Source organism: Onychomys torridus, chromosome 7 (assembly GCF_903995425.1).
Source record: "Onychomys torridus chromosome 7, mOncTor1.1, whole genome shotgun sequence".
NCBI lineage: Eukaryota > Metazoa > Chordata > Mammalia > Rodentia > Cricetidae > Onychomys > Onychomys torridus.
This window is the reverse complement of record NC_050449.1, coordinates 60,078,834-60,099,126: the sequence shown is the minus strand read 5'-3', so window position 1 is coordinate 60,099,126 and position 20,293 is coordinate 60,078,834. Positions and strand designations below refer to the sequence as shown.

Below are 20,293 nucleotides of genomic sequence, written 5' to 3'. Positions count from 1 at the left end.
TCATGTCTAGCCAGTCTTGGAGTAAGATGCTCTTCCTTTCACTCCCTGTGCTCACGCAGCTGGAGCAGAGGAGTAACCCTGTTAGAACATTCAGGAGCTTAGCTTCTCCTTGCTTGATAAGGTGGTGTCTTAATGTTAGTTACACTGTTTCTATGAAATTGGTGCTTTTTGCAAGCAAGCACTAGTACTCGGCAGCCTTCCTACTGTGGCGGTCGTTAACTCAATCTGTATTAAATATCTTTATTTCCTCAGGTTGAGGACATGACATCAAGTAGTTTGGAACATTCTGTATCCTCAGCAAGGCCTCACACAGTGACAGATTAGAACGCAAGGCCACACTTCTTTTCTGATGGGGAAGTCGTCATCTATCACATGTGCAGTCATTCATGAGATCTTTGCTAAGTGTTAATGTTTTAAGAACTAAAAGAGTGATTTTTTTATGAGCTGTTTCCCATGTGGTGTTTCTTTAGAAATGGAGCATCAACTGTTGTCACAGCAATATTCGGAGGAATTCTCCAGAATGAGGTCAACTGCCTCATCTGTGGGACAGAGTCGAGGAAGTTTGATCCATTCCTAGGTAAGGGGACTGGCAGGGGATATGCTGCTGGGTTTTGTTTTGTTTTTTGGTAAATCTGTAGTGAAGTCAAGTGCCTTTAATAACTCTGGTTCTCTCCTTTTTAGATCTCTCTTTAGATATTCCAAGTCAGTTCAGAAGCAAGCGCTCTAAGAACCAGGAAAGTGGGCCAGTTTGCTCATTACGAGGTATGGGCATTTTAATGTTGCTTTCCTGTTAGAGCTCATAGTGTGGGCAGCTTTTTATCTGTGTGTGGTTCACACTGTGTTGTACTTACTACTCCCAGATCCTGTAGGAAGAACACCTCCACATGCATGTCAACCAAGGGTAAATACTTAGGTTCTCCTCTTTTTTACCTTTTTGTTGTTGTTTTTCAAGTCAGAGACCCTGACTGTCCTGGAACTCACTCTGTAGAACTCACTTTGTAGGCCTCAAACTCACAGTGGTCCGCTTGGCTCTGCCTCCTGAGTGCTGGGATTAAGGGTGTGCACCGCCACTGCCCCATGAAAAAGTATATTTTGAGGACTGGTGTTCTGAGGGAGCAGGAGAACTCTAGGAATCAGCACTAAGAGTCAGCAAGGCACCAGAGACTAGGACAAAGGCAATCGTAGCTCTTCAGCAACCCTGGCCCCATCTGCAGCAGCCAGGTAACCTCACCCCAGGACCCCACAGTCTGAGATCCTTGTGGCAGGAGCTGCTCCAAGAGCAACTCATTGCCACCCTACAGCCCAGGCTACTCACCAGCCACTGCTAGGCCACCATCCCACCTTAGAGGATAGAATGTACCTCAGAGAGTAGGCAGTGGCTCTTCTGAGTCCCACTCATACCTGCTGGTGCCCAAACCCCAGTGTTATTACTGCTGTCTCCCAGGAAAACTGAAGAGGTTCCAACCTCAGACCCAGAAACATAGCTAAAACTGTCTCACATCTGGCATCACTTGGTTTTACCATGTAGGGTAAAACCAGAGAAGCTCTCACAGCTTTAGGACATACAGAAAGCTCCCGTGTCACCCACAATTGTCCCTCAGATTGGAACAGTAGCTGTTCATGTCCTAGAGTTCCAGAACTGCTGACAAAGCTCTGGTACTACCCATGCTTGACTTGCATACACTATGGGTGAACACTGAACAAGAAAGTGTGTGAGATTTAGAGGGCACTATGCAGTGAACATGTTAAAGCCACATAAGTAGGCCTTTCAGAGAGTAAAGGAAAGGTGAAAGACACTGAGAACTTTCCAAATCTCCAGAAGACACTAGACTCTCACATCTACTAGAAGCTCAGAACAGCCAAGTTCAGCAGGACAAGCCCATCACCAAAGGTGTGTTACAGTGAACACGTTAGAAGTACAAAATAATTCTGAAGACAGCAAGAGAAAACTAACTTGGAGAATATGCATCAGCTTTATAATAGTTCCACAGCAGAAACCTAATAGGTCAAAATGGAGTCACATTATGTATTCCAACAACAGCATGGTAGCTCCATCATGAAAAACACGAGTGTACTGAACTCACATTTGCATGACAGAAAACTACCAAATTAAAAAGAGAAAAAAACTGAAGGAAATTTACCTATCAGTAGTAATCTTAAATGTCAATGGGTCAAGTTAGCCCAGAGACAACAAAGTAGATTTAAGAAATCTAATTAACTCACAGCTGTTTAAGGAGTCCACTCAAACACTTGCTCAGTTTCCAACTCTGTCCAACTCAGTGAACTTCTGTACAGTTAGAGCGTCCGTTCTGAAGCCATGGAGCTTCACTTGGAAGTTTTAACTGCCACTGTCGATTTCATTACTTACTTTTTTCTCAAATGGCTCTTAGTGTTCATGTGTCTACTATGAAAGAAACAAAACCAAACATCCTCCAAACTGTGACATGGTTGAGATGGGGGAGCTTTGTAACCTCCTTTATGACCAATATATCCTTTTGCCTACTTTGCAATGTAGAATTTTCCAATTCTAACTTTGCTGCCTACAGGTGATACACTTCACTGGTAAAGATGCCATAGATCTAAAGTAAAGGGTTGCAAAAAGACCCAAGTCCTTACATATTAAGGAATGGATAGATTCAGAAGCTATACCTCACATGGACCCACCAAATACTATTATTTCTAAAGGGAGAATATACTCCAATATAATAATACCTGGGAGTTTCAATACTTCACCTTCCTTAGTGGACAGACTGACAGAAAATCTGAGTTGAGCCATACTGCAAGGCAAAGGAGCATTTACAGAATGTGTATTGCAGCTGCAGAGTACCTGTTCTTTTCAGTACATGCAGTATTCTTTAGGAAAGATGAGATGCTAGGCCAGACATGGACGTCTCAGTGTGGTGGTCCATGCCTGTAATCCCTGCACTAGGGAAGCCAGGAAAATTTCACATTTGAGGCCAGCCTGGGCTATGTGGTGACATCCTGTCTCAAAACAAAGAAGTCACAACAGAGTAAAACTGTAAATGAAGGAGAATATACAAGGGCAACACCTTGCTCTTAAATGTCCCTGAAGATAGTAGGAAATAAAACATCTAGAAACATGAAATGACAACACATTAGAAGTAATATTGCTAGAGGCTATGCAACAAATATATACATAAAGATGGACAGAATGAAGGTCAAGTCAGAAATAAAATCGAAACTACTAGGAAAGTGTAAAAGCTTTTTGAAAAGATAAAAAACCCGACAAATCTGTAAATAGACTAAGCAAGAAAGACCCAAATAAAACCAGAGAGGATAGATACCATAAAAATACAAAGAAATTCTGAAAAACTATGCGAAACATGGGTAAATACCCGAACACATACAACCTACCAAAATCTAGCCAAGAAACAAAGTATAAACAGATGAGTAATGGGCTTGAAACAGTAATTGAAGTCCCACACCTTCCTTGATGTTCCCATCTCTAGACACCACTGCACTGGCCTGGTATATCCTATCTTTTACAGGGAAATGGGTGGAACCAGAGGATGTTATGGTAAGTGAATAAGCTAGACACAGATATGGATCACATGTTCCTACTCACACTTGAAAATGAAGACACACCAACAACATGAAAGTAGAAACGATGGGCATGGTGTGCATCACCACAGTGAACCATTAATCTGTACAATTAGTGTTAGCTACAACAAAATGAGATGGAAGGAATTCTGCCCAGCTCTCTTCATAAAGCATCATTCAGTATCATCCTGTGGTGATACAAAGGAGCTGACATACCAATGTTTCTGTAAAATAGAAAATGTAGTACACAAATAAAATGTAAAAAAGCCATATCATAATGAAGTGGGAGTCATCGTAGGGATGCAAGGATGGTTCAACATACTCAAAATAAACATGATACAGAATAGCAACAAAATGAAGGACAGAATCCCTGCAGTTATCACAGTACATGTGATAGAAAAAAGGTTTGATGAATTCTAAACACACTAGAAATAGTCATAATACCAAAGGCTGTATAGTAATAAAGTATGTGACTGACATTGAAAGAACCTAGAAATTGGTCCACGTAGATACAGCCAACTACTTTTTGGTGAAGATGCAAAAAACATACAGAAGATAAAGGACAGCCTTTTTGATAATGGCAAAATTGTATCCACATACAGAAGATAAGAAGAATGGAACTAAAGTCTCCTCACTCAATAAATATGAACTCAAAATGATCATCTCCCCCTTAGCCACTTTCAGGGGCAAGTTGAATTTATTTATTATGTAGAGATGGAAAGGCATGATTACCTGTAAGTCTTGTACATGTGTCAAGTCTCCTGCAGAGCTGGACCTGGACATATTCCTAGGTTGTCCTACTTGAGTGTGTTACTAGAGACTAACCTTGTACTCTATTCAAGCCCTCTCCTTTCCAATGAATTTGTATGTTATACCCTGGAGGCTTCTGTCAGTGACGTCTTCCCTCATAAAGTGCAAACATTGAAATTGTTTTACATTTGTGTATGTGTGGAGGTCAGAGAACAACTTGGAGAAGTCTGTTCCCACCTCTACCATTTGGGTCCTAGCAGTCATACTCAGGTTGTCCAACTTGGCAGCAAATGCCTTTACCCACTCACTGAGCCATCTCACTGGCTTGTTACCATGATATCTATCCTTAATGGAATTAATCTTTTTAACAACAGTCTCTTTGTTCAGGCCACTTCATTCAGAGTTTCAAATCTGCTCACATACCCCCTTTACCAACTGTATATGTTCTTAATGTTTTCTCTTCCTTTCTGTAAATCTGGCCAAAAGCAGTGAGCCACAGCTATGCTACAACCTGTATGTTACATTGTTTTAAAATTTCCTCCACCAAATAAACTAGTACAACATAATTCAGCTTTACTCAGGGTAGCAGGACATAGGCAGATGTTACAGATTGTCGCCTGAATGCCCAATTCCAATAAAGTCCTTGAACCCTCCTTAGCTGTTTTACTGTCTGCATTTCTGTGGGTGTTCTGATCTTCTACACTCCTGCCAGAAGGGCCATTATGCTGCTGACAGAAGTCTAGGGCTTCTCTGCCTAGCTGCTTCAAACTTGTATATTCTTTCTACAAACTAGTTCTAGAGGCCCACAAATCAAAAAAAGGTCAGACTTTCACAACAAGGACAACATTTCTTGGTAACACTTTTCTCCCAGTTACTTTCCTCATTGCTGTGGTAGCAGCACAGGAGAAGGGGTTTATTTTGACTCATGGTGTAAGAGGTTACAGTCCATCCTGGTGGGCAGGGCACAGAAGCAGTTTGTGGTCTAACTTAGTATCTCATGGGCTAGGAAGCACAGAGCTCACGGCAAATCCTGCAAGACCCATTCCCCAGTAGCACACCTCCTGCAGCCAGATTGCATAGCCTGCCCAAACAGTGCCATGGTCAGTTGGGGACTAGGTGTTCAAATCATGGTCTCACGGTGGAGCATTTCACATTTAAACCATAACAACCCTGCTACTTAGAGTGATCACTTACCCTCTTTTCGGTTTTTTGGAGACAGGGTTTCTCTGTGTAGTTTTGGTGCCTATCCTGGATCTCACTCTGTAGACCAGGCTGGCCTCGAACACACAGAGATCTGCCTGGCTCTGCCTCCTGAGTGCTGGGATTAAAGGTGTGTGCCACCACCGCCCGGCCACTTAGCCTCTTCTAGGGGATGAAGGCAACAGGCAACTATGAACAAACCACTCAAGAGGAAAGAGCAAACTGTCAACATTTACAGATGAATTGATTACATACCTAAAATATTCTGAGCATTCTTGCTCTCTCAGTCCCACATACAGAACCAGATGTCTTACACATGTTTAATATGCACTTGACCACTGAGCTATGTCCTGAACTCATCCTTTAGCATTGAGGATTGAACCTGGGGTCTCAGGCATGCTAGGCAAGCTCTCTACCACTGAGCTACATCTTGAGCTTTACTCATCCTTCAGTTAAAAAACAAAACAAAAACAAAACATAAGCAGTGCTTTGATAACTGAATCCTAAACAGAGATAGAGGAGCTTAGTGAGGTGGTCACATAGAAAACAGAGAAGAGTCTGGAAAGATGGCTAGCCCAGTGGTTAAAAGTACTGGCTGCTTTTCCTGAGGACCTGGACTCAATCCCTGGAACCCACATGGTAGCTCACAACTGTAAGCCATCCAGTGCCCTCTTCTGGCTTCTTGGGGGTACTGCAAACACATGCATGATACACATACATGAAGACAAACACCTATACACACAAAATAAAAAACAAGATAGAGGAAAAAATCATTTTGAATACAGCAACAAAAACTCAAAAAGTATTCAACAATAAACAAAAATAAGCAGAGCCACTGGGCATGGCAGAGAATCCTGGTAATCTCATTACTTGTAGCCAGAGCAATAGGATTTTGAGTTTGAGGGTAGCCTGGGCTACATAAAAGTAACAAATGACCTACAGGAAGAAGGAAAAAAGAGCTTCAACCATGCTACACATGTGAAGACCCAGCATGGCAACAGCAGTTTTTTCAAAATTGCTCCCTAAATTTGTTCAAAAGTTTCTCTGTAGGCAGACATTCCTTACGAGAAGCTAAAGAAATCAAGTAGAGGCAAGATAGAAGTTGGGTAGGAATGTCCTAAAAGTACTAAACAGCAGTTGTTGATACAAAAACGAATGCAGGACCAGATCAGACAGACAATGGGCAGTTCTCAAAGCAGCGTCATTCCAACTTTGGCCTGGGAGTTGCCTGGCTCTGGAACCTGCTAGAGCGGTTCCTTCACATCCAAGATGTGATTCCCACAGGACAGATCAGGTAACAGTTCCAACCTCAAGGAGCAGGTGGGAAGTAGCTCTGGAGAACATCTGCCCAATTTGTCTTGGTGGATGTTCTGCCAGAGCTCTTTTGGTGAAGCACTGCTTGTTGTCAGAAATCAGTAACAAAAACTGGCATAGATTTAACCCCAGTGACCTCCAATAGCTTAGGGTTGAACATTTCATGTACTGAATATGAAGCTAACATTAATAGTTGCACCAAAGGAACAAGCACAGAATATTATAAAAATTGCTTATCAGACTGTATGTGAATGTAGAATGGTGAAATTTATGTAAGATAAAAACATGTGCCTTCATGTGTGAGACTAGAGGTTGGACCCAGGCACTTCCATAAGCTAGGGAAGCACAACACCGAGCTTGGTGCAGACCTTTTAGTATGTTTATATTGGAACATAAAGTTCGCCGCTTACCCACAGTGAGTGAGCCCAAGCAGGCCTTCGACTTCTAACCCTCTTGCCTTAGTCTCCTAGGCAGGCCCATTACAGCCTGCAACATTAGGTATGGTTCATGTTCACTGAAGTTCTTTAGTGATCCAAGAGGAAATGGAACTGCAGTTTTCCTCCTAACCCTCCCCCCCACCCCGACAGGGTTTCTCTGTGTAGTTTTGGAGCCTGTTCTGGATCTCGCTCTGTAGACCAGGCTGGCCTCGAACTCAGAGATCCACCTGCCTCTGCCTCCCAAGTGCTGAGATTAAAGGCGTGTGTCACTACCGCCTGGCTATAATTACATAATTTTTAAAGGCAATAAAATGTGTACCCTAGATACTTTTCATCTACTGGTTTTCATCTAAATTAGCTTTGCAGAGTACATAAAAGGTAAGCCAATGACTAAAACAAACCAGTTTTACTTCCTTCTCTCCATGGAGATGCTATTTGAACAATTTCATATGGAAAACTGCCAGTTGTGAAACATGAGAATCCTAAGATTCAGAAAGTGGTGTAGAGTTCCCCCTGGAAAGCAATAAAGTACTGTTAGCACCTTACTCATCCCTAACAATGGGTCACCATCAGGGAGAGGCCGAAGAAGTATCTGACCTAGTACTGGCCCACAGCTGCATAGGTATCCACCCCATGCTCTAGCAGATGCCGTGTGCACAGACTGGCTGCTCAAGTACTAGACAGTTTCTTGCCCTGAGAGCTGGGTGCATAGGCATTTGTATTTTTCCACGCAGTAGCATGTATCTTCAATAGATTTCCAAGTTACTAACTGCAGCAGGAGTCCAGAAAGATTTCCTGTACAGGCCCAGTGAGCACAGAAGCCTTCCCATCTCTGCTCTTGCAGCATAAAAGCAGCCAGATCACACGTGAGCAGATCACATGTGGACCACAGTTGACCAACTCCAGGTTAAACAAAACCTTTTAAAAGAGTATAACGTAGCCACGCCTTATCTAGGGGGCTCTGGACAGGGATTTAGGTTGTTAGCTCTAAGACTGGAATGTTTGAGCTAAATCTGACTTTATGTGCTTGGGTCACACACTGAGAGAAAACAGCTATTGAAGCATTGCTTTCACCAGGAATCCATCTTTATTAGCATTTACAGATGAACTCATGAAAAGTGTGAAGCTGGCTAGGTACTTTACACCTGGTCTGTCTTCCCAGCAAACATTTCTGGTTTCTAGCTTGATCCTGGGGATGGTTCACTTTTTTTCAAGTTATAGAGCTTGGAACCTAGGTTGTTTTGCTTCAAGTTAGTCTTCCCCCACAGTGCACTGCTTCTGTAAAAGCCAGCTCATTTTAATGCTGTCAAAATACTTATTGCAGATTGTCTCCGAAGCTTCACCGACCTAGAGGAACTTGATGAGACAGAGTTGTATATGTGCCACAAGTGTAAAAAGAAACAAAAGTCCACAAAAAAGTTTTGGATTCAGAAACTTCCCAAGGTCAGTGATGCATTTCAGTCAGGATGTATTTTCATGGAGAAGATGCCTGGGAAGAGTTAGATTAACTGTAAACTCTGTGAACAGTTCCGTCTGGTCTATAAGGTTTGCAGTCAGAGCTGGAACCTGGTTGTTGATAAGGTATGCAGGAAGAGAGTAGTATCAAGTCAGAAGAAACTGGGGGTGCTGGACTGAGCCAGCGGAGCTGGGCAGTACCGAAAGGCGAGTTAGCTGGGGTTGTTCTCAGTCTTTGTCCTGATCTGTCACCAGGTGCTGTGCTTGCACTTGAAAAGGTTTCACTGGACAGCGTATTTAAGGAACAAAGTTGACACGTATGTAGAATTCCCGCTGAGAGGCCTGGACATGAAGTGCTACCTGCTAGAGGTAAGGCAGCGGGAGAGGAGGTCTTCGCAGAGGAGCAGGCCAGGGGCTGTCATTGACAACTGCTTCTAACTCAGCTCTCTGCTACCTCTCCTGTGTTCTGTAGCCAGAGAACAGTGGCCCAGAGAGCTGTCTGTATGACCTTGCTGCTGTGGTGGTGCATCATGGCTCTGGGTAAGTTGTCAACTTCCTGCAGCTGGGAGTACTTGGTAGCCACAGAAGATGGCCTGCAATGTCCAGTCACTCACTGATTGTCCCTGTACTCCCTAAAAATGGGTGCAGAGTCATTAAAGGGTGCAGTGTTCCTGTGGAACACTCCTGAGATTTGCTGTGAAGCATGAAAGCCATACAAAGCAGAATTGGGAGCAGTCCATCCTTGACTGCACACCATTACAGACAGACTGGCAGTATTTGCAATAACTTACCATGTCATCTACTTGAAAGATTCACTTTTAGTTTTGTATAGTAAGTCTGTTTTTTGGTTTTGGTTTTGTCCTGGAAGCTTGGTTTGTACTTTGGGTTTACCTTTCTGATTTCTGGTCTGATAAAGAATAATTACTTTCAAACTTGGACAAGCCACCACCTGTATTACAGATCCTTTCCCTCTCTCTGTGTGGACACTGTTCCACTGTCATAGTGAGGAGGCTGAGCCCACTGGTTTTTATAATCACCCCGTTGCTTCTCTTACACATAAACAGGGACACTTATAGTGTCTTGACTAATGGAAGTATTTTATATTCAGCCTTACTCTCTTTTCCTTCCTGGAAATCCCTGTTTGATCCTTTGTCCCTGAACACTGTGCTGCCAATCCAGTCACAGTTTTGTAGTTGGCAATTGTCCTTTTTCTCTTCTAACCTCCTATTCTTGTTTTATGGTTGCAATGTCTTCCTGTCAGTGTTGGCACTGGAGAGTTCTGGCTTCTCTCTGGCTTTCTGCGTGGGATCCCCGTGATTGTCTCGTGTCTCCCTTTTGCACTCCCCTAAAGCTGGGTCTTCCCCTAGTGCTCGGGAAAGCAAGACTGCTCAGGCTCTTGGAGCAGCCATGGCGCTGTACCTGTTCTGCTCACCGGGTCAGTGCCATAGGGCAGTCACGGGGGGCTTTCTTCCAGGCACACTGATTGCTGAGCTGAGGTTTTGCCCCCTTTCTGACAAGAACTCTGTCATCAGTTTTGCATGTTTTCTAGAGGTTTTCACATATACTTACGAGGCTCTCTACAGCTCTTTAGTTTCTGCACTGCCTCAGTGCCATCTGCTGTGTGTTCTAGAAACTCATTTTGTGGTCAGTTGGTGTATTAGTTTCCCACTGTCACTATATTCCTTGTCTGTGGGTTTAGAAGAAGGTAAACACAAGAGCTCAACTAACCATCTCAGACTAGAGGTTTCTAGTACTTATTCTTTAATTACTTATTAATACCTTTAGTGCTGCACAGCTGCAAAGATCCTTTTGTGACTTCTGTAGCTTTTTTTAAAATCATCATTTGAGACTGGGTCTCTCTGTGTAACCCTAGGACTTGCTATGTAGACCAGGCTGGCCCCAAACTCACAGAGATCCCAAGTGCTGGAATTGAAGGTGTGCACCACCACCCAGACATTTTTCTATTTACTTGTTTATTTCACTTCTGTAGTCTTTTATCTTTTGCCTTTCTTTACAGGGTTGGTTCTGGACATTACACAGCATATGCAGCTCATGAAGGCCGCTGGTTCCACTTCAACGACAGTACTGTAACAGTGACTGATGAGGAGACCGTTGGGAAGGCAAAGGCCTACATTCTGTTCTATGTGGAGCGTCAGGCCAGAGCTGGATCAGATAAACTTTAATACCTCTTCTGACCACAATTCAACTATGCCGGACAAACATTTCCAACTTTCCATAAATACTTGATCCAAGAGTTAATTTTGTTATGCACTTTTCAATTTCCAGTTTGGGGTTAGTTTGGTTGATGGTAGTGACTTACTCAATATGGGCACCAACTAATTGTTATTCCACCAGAAAACCTCGGCAGGCATTTGGATTGGCTGCTTTAATTGTAATAACTCGAGTTTTATATGTAGTTTCCAGGACTTAGTTCTGTTTGACTTTTTATATTAGTGTTTTCATTTGTCACCAAGGCACATGCTGAGAGCCACCCTCCCTGCTGCCTTTCAGAGCGGCCAGGTCAGGGACTCCAATGAGGATGGTGTGCGCAGGACCTGTGGCCCACTGGTCTCGCAGTGACTGCTCAGGAATTCCTTCTGACTGTAGGTGGTAGCTGAAGGTCAGTAGACCAGGCCATTGCCACTGCCTGTGTCTCTGGGCTTATGTTTCTCAGCGTTAATAAATCTGTCGGTTCTGTTGTATCTGTGCTCAAGTTCCAGAATTACTGTTTGTTTCTGATGTACTGTCTGTATGTCCTTGGAGCAGACAGGCCAGGAACACTGAGTGTTTGAAAAGCCCTGTGATTTAGCTGCATGGTAGAGGTGTGTCCCGTGAGGCGGACTGTGTGCCCCTCAGAGGTGAGGTGTTACCTCCAGAGTTGACAGTCGCCTGAGTTCAGGTGTTGCTGTGGCACCCCTTCCAGACAGGAGTCCAGTCACCTTTAGTCTGGTTTAACTTGCTCCCTGCCTGGGGCAGAGCCAGCTGAACTGTTCTTGTCTCTGAAGAATAGCTTCTATTCTGGAATTCAGAAGCTTAAAAAACAATTTTTTTTGTTCACAAAAGTAGGTAGAAGCACTATTTGGATTCAACCCAAACTGAAATTTGGCCCATTTAAAAAAGGCAGCTCATGGCAAGTGCTGGAGGCCAGGGACTGACTGTGGGGGTGGAGGGAGTGGAACCTGCAAGTCAGGGTTCAGAACTCCAGTACGGCTTGTTCATGTTCACCTCCAAAAGGGACAAGATGTACTTCATGCAGACTTTGTAGCAATCTTATTTTTTCTATTTAAGGAAAAGTTTGGTAGCTTTTCTTGGTTAGTGTGAAGTTGATGGAGCAGACATGGCCTGGTTCCACTTTAATATCAGCTGGATAAATTCTGCATTCCTTCCCAGCAGAAATGACATACTGGATCAGCACTTCAATACAAACCTAACTTGAACCTGTCAGGACAATGGCCACATGTGTTTAAATTGAAAATGCATTCCTCAGTCACAGTAGTCATGGTCCCAGTGCTGGATACAGGACAGTGCAGTCTGGTGCATTTCCACAAGGCATGGGTTCTCTTGCACAACACTGGTCTAAATTGTTATGCAGAAAAACAAAGCCGTGGCATCGTGGTTTAAGCATTTGGAAAGACATTAAGAAACTGTGCTGCGTTATAAAGTAGAGGCATATGCAGTTCTACTGGTTTGATCCACAGACTGAGAGTCACATGATTTGCTCTAATATATTAGAACCATGATTAACTCAACTAAGCCTGACTGTCTTATCTGATCTTGAACAAGCTCCTGCAAATCTAGGCTCTTCCGCTTAGAAGGGAGACTCGGTGACAGTGGCACTTACATCTTGGCCTCTCCATAGGCAACTGTAGTGACTGACACAGTAGTCATACCAGGTGGAACACAGCGGCACATTGGACTGCAGTGTTTGGGAGAGCGATTTTTAAGGCAGGCAATGCTGTTGGCATACAGGGGGAGTGCATCATCTCTGGGAATTTTTGTAGTGGTTTTATTGCTTGATTTTACTTAACAATGTGTGAGTGACACCATGAGGACTTTTTGAGAAAGTGACCGCACCCATTTGCATTGTGCGTCTGAACATCATGATGTAAATGTGCCTATTTCTACTGCACCACTTACAAGCTTGCCTTTCTGTGTTAAGGCTTTCTCCACATCATACATTCTAGTCTGCATGCAGCTTTTACTCAGAGCTTATGCTCAGGCAGGGCCTCATGCATTCCCTGTCCCATCAGCCCCTGGGAACAGGAAACTCCAAGTCCTCCCACACAGGTGGGGACAAACAGTTTGTGGCAACACAAGTCTCTCTCCATGGTGGAGAAACCTATGCTTATCCACTGTATTTTACAGTGTGTAGTGACGACAGATGATGCAATTAAACCAGTCATGTGTGCTGGCCCTGATTGAGTGTCATGTGTCTCAGCTGTGGAACCTACTCAGCCATTCCTTAGAGCCAGACTTTCCCTTCTTTGGTTTTACCCACTAACCTCCTCACTTCCCTAAACTCTCTAATGGCCCTTCTACTGCTGAAGTCAACTCTTGCTCAGGCTCTGGAAAGGCTCAGGTAAGAGCTGTTATCACAGCCAGAACATAAATCCCCTGTAGCCAGGGGCAGCCCTGAGAAGAAGCCACAGCACAGGATGAAGGGGGCACATGTGACTGACTGGCACCACTGGGTAGTAGCCACCAGATGTAGGGTGGCTGTGCCAAACTCATCTGCCATTAAGACTAGTAGTCCGTTCAATGCCAAGGACATCACTGTGCTCAGGCCTCCTTGATTGCACCCTGGTCCTGCTTCAGCAGCTGTTAGGAGAGACCTGTAGTGCACTGTGAACCTCTTTCTTTCCTGTTACTCCTGGGTTGTTTCCAGCAGAGCTGAGAAATGGCAGAGCAGCAGGCAATGGGGTGGTCCTGTAGCCTACTCTGGCAGGAGGAAAGGTGGGTGGCCATTAAGAGGTTTTGTAAAAGTCCTTTCAGGGGAATCTGCTGCTGTCCTGTGTTTCTTACGGTGGTGTATTAAGAGCAGCTTTGTTAGTTCCAGATCTGCAGTACAGCAGTGTCTGCCCTCTACTGTGCATTACACTACACACCACCCTAAAAAGCAGGGCAGCTGGGAGGTGCATGCATCTCAATCCACCAGACTTGCAGTTTAGTGCAAATCATTTACACCTCTCTTGCATTCAAAAATAGAAACTGAAAAAGAGCTGCCTCTGCCCATCCTCACATTTTGGGAAATACTGAGACAGATAATGAAACCATGCAAATTTACACACACACCCCACACACACCAGCTCATGTACAAAACACTTCAGCTAATCTATGAAACAGTTAAGGGTAAAAATGGAGCTGTCTGGGCCGAGAAACCCTTTGCCCAGTAAGGGCATTGGGATTTGAAGATAGCTCAGCCTTGACTGGAAGTCATCAACCTCCTGAGATAAATAACAGAAAAGAAGTGTGACCCTTGGATTCCACTCACAGCTCGGAATGTGTCACCTCCCTTAGCTCAGTGGATAGAACTAGCCTCTTCCTAGCAAAGGCAAGCGAAGGAGATACACACACACACACACACACTGTGTGAGATCTAACAGTTAACATTCACTGCCGCCTTGCCAGGGAGAGAGACTGGCAGCCCAGGAGGGCTGTTGTGGCCAGTCACCTCCAATGAAAACACCTTGAAAAGCCAAGAGCCCTGTGTGCAACACTACTGTCAGCTCAGAGGGAAAAATAAAAAACCTTTTCAGGAAACTTGAACTTCAGTGGGCTGCTCTTCTGCCAGGACTTTCAAGCCCTCTGAACAGAAGCCGAACCACAGATGTCTGCGTTGTAAGTCTGGAGGCTGACACCGCCCTCCCTACCCGGAGCTTGAGCACCAGTTGTTAGCCAAAAATAAACACCATTCCTCAACCATATATGTCCACCAGTGGTGATCTGGGGAGGAAGCAGGAGGCAGGTCAGACCCTGGCCGGCCACACTCCCGTGCAGCAGCCACTTACCATGCACATCACCCAGCTCAACCGGGAGTGCTTGCTGTGCCTCTTCTCCTTCCTGGACAAGGACAGCAGGAAGAGCCTCGCCAGGACCTGCTCCCAGCTCCAAGAGGTGTTTGAGGACCCCTCCCTCTGGCCTCTGCTGCACTTCCATTCCCTCACAGAGCTCAAGAAGGACAACTTCCGGCTGGGCCCTGCACTGCGCAGCCTGTCCATCTGTTGGCATTCCAGCCGTGTGCAGGTGTGCAGCATTGAGGACTGGCTCAAGAATGCCTTCCAGAGGAGCGTCTGCAGCCAGCATGAGAGCCTGGTTAATGATTTCCTCCTGCAGGTGTGCGACAGGTAGGCCACCTTGCCCCTGAGCAGTGTGGCCTTGCTGGCCTTGGCTCCAGAGGGACAGGAAAGCACACTTCCAAGAGCAATATGGCTCAGCCTCAGTCTGAGGCAGACAACCAGTGCCCACGAGTTGGGTAAAATCAGCTCACTCTCAGTTTCTCGGCTCCAGAAGCTGCTTCTGTGGCAGAGGAGCAGAGAGGCTCAGCTGGCCCTGGTCTGGCAGCTGTTTGCACTGGCAGACATGAAAGGTTGGTTGGGTCCAGCTCAGCTTGGATTTTCAAGGTCAGGCCTCTAATTTGGCCCAAGCAGCCCCCCAAGGTCTGAGAATTGATGAGGAAGGAGAGCCAAGTGCTCAGGTGCCGACTGCAGAGTAGCAGTGTGTGTGAGGAACACTGCTTACCTTGCATAGTGTGTGTGTGGGGGGTACTGTAATTGTCAGAGGATTAGAGGGATGGCCCGAGACAGTGCAATGGGCCCGGTATGGGGTCACCAGGGCTTTAGCAAATACGATATACCAACCAGCTAAATTTGAATTCGAGATAAAGCAACTCATGCCCTACAAACAACCCCTATTTGATCTTTTGACTCATTCCTTGCAGAGGCTGAGCCACCAAATGGGTTGGCCACACCTTCCTCATAGGGCAGCTCTGCCAGCAGGTGAAGAGAGGGAGCTCCGTGCTAGCTAACCAGCGTGAATGGTTACCAGCTAGCTGTCACTCAAAGTTAAAGGCCACTCTTGGCTGGCTCACCACGGGGGAACAGGACATAATTACAGTGGCCTGCCTCTCACTTCTTTCTTTCCCCACGTTGGATTTTTGCAGTGGCTCTGACTACATCAGGCCAGGCCATTTTGGTAGGTTTCACCAGGCTCAAAAAACCAGACTGCAAGGTGATGGGTGGAAGGAGGGGTGTCACAACCCCGAGTGCTGGAAGACAGCCAGGTTTAATTCCCCAAACCAGCAGGATTTGACATCAGGTTACAGGGTCTGCCCAGCACTGGTCCCCGGGGGCAGAGAAAGTGCAGAGGGAGCCGAGTTCCCAGTTCTCATGCTGTACAACTGACCCCGGAGCAACTGTTCGAACTTTATCCTCACCGCATACCTCTTGTCTGTAAACGAAACTGTCGTGTCACAGGGTGAGAGGATGAAGTGACACGGTAATACCCAGGACACGGGAGAAGGGTCAAGTCAGCCAGGCCGGGAGGGAGTCCCCTGTTCTGGATTCTGCCTTAGTCATTCTCAATCTAAAACTCCAAGTCCAGGCCAGACAATATGCTGAGGATTTAAATGCACCTTCATGACGGCCATGAGTAGCGGTATCTGGCCTACAAGTCATCTAGTCAAGTCACCCGAGCCGCTACCGGGGTAGCGCGGGGTGATTAGGACTGGAGGGAGGCATGGGCTCAGTGTGGGAAACGGTACCACGCCCATTATATTTTAAGTTACTTCCATCTTCCGGGGCACAAGGGGGAAGAGCTGACAAGGTGCTAAGGGAGGGTAGTATGGTCTCCAGGAAAGGGGGTTATGTCTGCCTGCAGGGGTGCTCTGCTCACTCAGCCCTCACAAGCGCGTGGCTACACACTGCCACACCCACCTGCCACCCAGAAGTAAACTCTGGTTCGTCGGTGCCAGCCGCACTACAGATAAGTCTCGGGAGCGTCCCAGTGGGATGAAGTGACTTCAGATAATCGAGCTGAAAGCTAGATCCAACACTGGCTTCCCGCCATTAGCCATTACCCCAGGAGACCTGTCCCCAGAGCCCCCGCCACGCACGGCTCCCGACCCCGGGGAGGGCCTAAGACACGGCTGTCCCAGAGATTCAAGGTAGGCTCAGCAGACGCAGGGGCCGCGGCCCCAGCCTTCCCGACTCCAGCCGCCGCCTCCAGGGTAGGACTCGGAGCCCCGCCGCACCTCGGCCCCGAGTCACCGCGCTCTCCCCGCAGGTGCCCCAACCTGGCGACGGTCACGCTTGCGGGCTGCGGCCACGTCACCGACGACTGTCTGGCGCGCCTGTTGCTCAGCTGCCCGCGCCTGCGCACGCTGCGCCTCGAGAACTGCGCGCGCGTCACCAACCGCACTCTGGCGGCCGTGGCCGCGCACGGGCGCGCGCTGCAGACGCTGCACGTCGACTTCTGCCGCAACGTGAGCGCCGCTGGCCTGCGTCGTCTACGCGCTGCCTGCCCGAGCCTGACCCTGAGCGCCGAGCACAGCGCGGCCATGATCCCCGACCAGCCGCCGCGCGCTCGCGGCTGCGCGGCCTCGGTGTTCCCGGCTGCGCCGGGGGAACTGTGCCTCCCTCACCCCACGAGTTCCTGTGGAGGACGCGCACGCGATTAAACAAGCGGATGCTAGTAAAACGCTCGGTGGTTCCTTTCACACGCCCGCCCCGACCCCGCGCTTCCAGCCCGCGCGCTCACGCGCCCTAGCGGCCGGGCCGGGCCGCGCACTGGGCTGGCGAGGAGCCTCGCTCGGAATGGCGGAAGCACTCGAGGCTGGGCCTCCCTAGCCGCTCATGCCCACACCGAAGCAGGATGCACTAGCCATTCTAGAAAAGTCGCTCCCGTCCCTGCGTGACTTATAGTTATCGATATTATCCTGCGGTTCTCACAAGGGAAAAATGCATAACTTTATAGTTCAGTGCTTGGATATGGGACCATTGTTAGAAGATGAAAAAACCCGAGACTTGACTTTCCTATTTGCTGGCCGTGGCCCCGGACTTCGGGTCAATTTCACCTCAGCGGTCCTGTCCCCGTGACCGCGGTCTTGACCCGGGTCTAGACCGGGACAGGGAACGGAGTAAATGGACCGGGCCGGGAGGGAGGTGGGCGAGCTCAGCGGGGCTCCTCCCACGGCCCACTTAATCAAGACTCAGTCATTTATCTGCAGCCAGGTTTTTCAGTTTTCTGTGAAATGGTTTCCCGATTCCGACCCACAAGTTCCTTGTTTCCAAATGAGACAGAGCAAGAAAAAGAGGACCCTCTGATCCAGTAACCGGTCTAGAAGGCGGCTTTGGGGTAGAGTGAGGAGCTCTCTGTGATTGGTGGCAACCCTGGGGGTGGGGAGACACTCAGAAGGAGCTGACCAACTAAATCTCATGGAGAAGGTGACACTTGCGCCATGAAGCAAGCCAGGGAGCCCAGCAAGCCATATGGAAAGTGTTACAGGCCAAGAAACCGCAGGGTGCCAGACTTGGAGCATGGTTAGGGTGTTGGCAACAGCAATGAGATCAGCCTGGCGGGAGCAGGGAGGAGAGGGGTTGAGAACCGGATGGAGGGAGCTGTGAAGGGCAGATTATGGGGAGGATTACATGGGTCATCTCATGCCAGCAGGAACCAGCACACCAACACGGGGAAAGCCTGTGAAATTCACTGAACATCGTTCAGGCACATGTGGCAGGCCCTAGGGACTGCTGAGGGGCTTTCCTGCTGCCGCCGCGTTCTGAGCAGGGGCAGTGCCTAGCTCAGAATCAGAGGGCACACACACTAGCCCTGGTCTGGCATAATGCCTTTTAATCTATGGGAAAGCCGGTGGCTCACCCAGGGGAGTGTCCCAACTGTAATGATGATCCCATTAGCAGGCAGATCTCAGCAACATGGCACCTTTGGGGAAGGTGGGTAAGCCAGGGCAGACAGGGCTATCAGAACCACTGGGAACGGCCTTGGAGCCATCTGTGCCTTCACAGGCTTTATCAGACCACATTTCTCAGCAGCCCCTGGAATGCCTGTCTTCTCAATCTCATTTTGGGAAGATCACGTTCTAGGAGGCTGAGGTGAGTGCATAGTCTCTGCACAGGGCAGACCACCCTTCTGGCGGGAAACTTCCCCCAAATCACATCAAGCTGACCAGGGCCCGAGTCCCTGGGAAGTCTGAGGTGGTGCTCAGGGATTTGTTTTACAGGCCAGTTACTGCACTAGCTGAGCCTCCTGGATTCTACTGTGGCAGTGCTGGCCTGTGACCCAGTGCTTTTCCCAAGAACATAACGGGAGACCACCTAACCCGAGAGACCCTCCTGCCAGCTCTTCTAATCAATGTCCAACACATGCTCTTTGCTAAATACTGAGCTTACCAGACGCAGTGCTTCATCTAGCAAAGGTCACAATCTGGGAGAAGTGGAACAAACCCACGTGTGCATGGACAGCTGGGAAAAGCTTGATTTAAAGGGTCTGTGATTGAGATTGATAAAGGACATAAATCTGCAAGTATTTGTTAATGAAGTGAGGCCAGCAATTATGAAACTATACAAATCTCTACAGGGGGTGAATGTGACCCAGGTAAACCAAATCTCTGCCCCCAGACCCAACTGCTGCTCCATAAATAAGAACACTAGTCTTGGAGAATCAAGAGAAGGGAAAAACAAAGCAAGCAGGTTTCTAGCCTAGAGAGGGCATTTGTATCTGCACTCTTCCCCAGGGCCGGACATTAGGTTTGGTCACCACCCTGTGGCCATGCTCCCACTTTCTCCAGGCAGAACAAATCTGCCCTTAAAGGCCTCAGCCACAGGGTTAGGCATTATTTTCAACTGAGATAAACTGAAGCCTGCAGACTGCACACCCTTAGCTCAGCAAGAGGGAAATCCTTCCTGTCACTAGGACGAAACCCAGAGGAGTCTAAGGGACCTTAATCCCATTAGCACAGAGCCTAATTTAGTGAACTCTCCCGGTCCAGAGGCCCAGTCAGTGCCTTCCCACCTCAAGCTCAGAATGAAGGGCTTGTCTTCATCCAGAAGTCCCTGCTGCCCCCCCCACCCCAGAAATGTTAATCTTTCTCTAAGGCCCAATTCCATAGGAAAACTTTAACAAATGATGCCACAATTCTCAGCTTTATCAGGGTTCCTCTCAGATTCACGCATTTACTTATCATGGCTGGCAGAACCTTTTCTTTCCTGGTCTCTGAACACAAACACTTGCCTTTCTACTGATAAATCACTGCCTTTCCATCTCCCTGCTTGGTACTTTACTTGAGCAGGCTGTCAGCACTGACCTTTCTCTTGGGTCCATGGGAAGCAGTGTATGTCAGACTTGGTGGGAGTAAAGAGACAAGCTGCCCACAGACCTCCAACTCTTGGTGGAATACTGCAGAAGCCTCACAGCCACCTAGAGGTGGCCCCTCTCTCCCAATCATTCAGATAACATTCTAGCACAGAGGGGCAATTATCAACGACCCATGGGGGCTGGGTTCAAGCACCAAGCAGGGCTCTTTCTCAACTCCCCCCATTCCCCCCCATCCACTCACTACTAGC

General features: G+C 47.4%; 2 protein-coding genes across 2 annotated transcripts in view; both read left to right on the top strand.

Moving 5' to 3' along the window:
- Usp3 (ubiquitin specific peptidase 3) overlaps nt 1-12,466 on the top strand; it is a 74,765-nt gene extending 62,299 nt beyond the window's left edge. Inside the window, exons 10-15 of the mRNA XM_036192971.1 lie at nt 471-577; nt 682-762; nt 8,587-8,705; nt 8,973-9,086; nt 9,190-9,257; nt 10,735-12,466. Of these exons, the coding sequence (XP_036048864.1) occupies nt 471-577; nt 682-762; nt 8,587-8,705; nt 8,973-9,086; nt 9,190-9,257; nt 10,735-10,900 (655 nt within the window). The 3' untranslated portion in view covers nt 10,901-12,466. The remainder of the gene's footprint in view (nt 1-470; nt 578-681; nt 763-8,586; nt 8,706-8,972; nt 9,087-9,189; nt 9,258-10,734) is intronic.
- Nucleotides 12,467-14,726: 2,260 nt separating this feature from the next.
- Nucleotides 14,727-16,202, top strand: Fbxl22 (F-box and leucine rich repeat protein 22). The gene is made up of 2 exons (XM_036193968.1): nt 14,727-15,061; nt 16,190-16,202. Exons 1-2 carry the CDS (start codon nt 14,727-14,729, stop codon nt 16,200-16,202), a joined length of 348 nt encoding a protein of 115 aa, XP_036049861.1.
- The last annotated feature ends 4,091 nt before the right edge of the window (nt 16,203-20,293 follow it).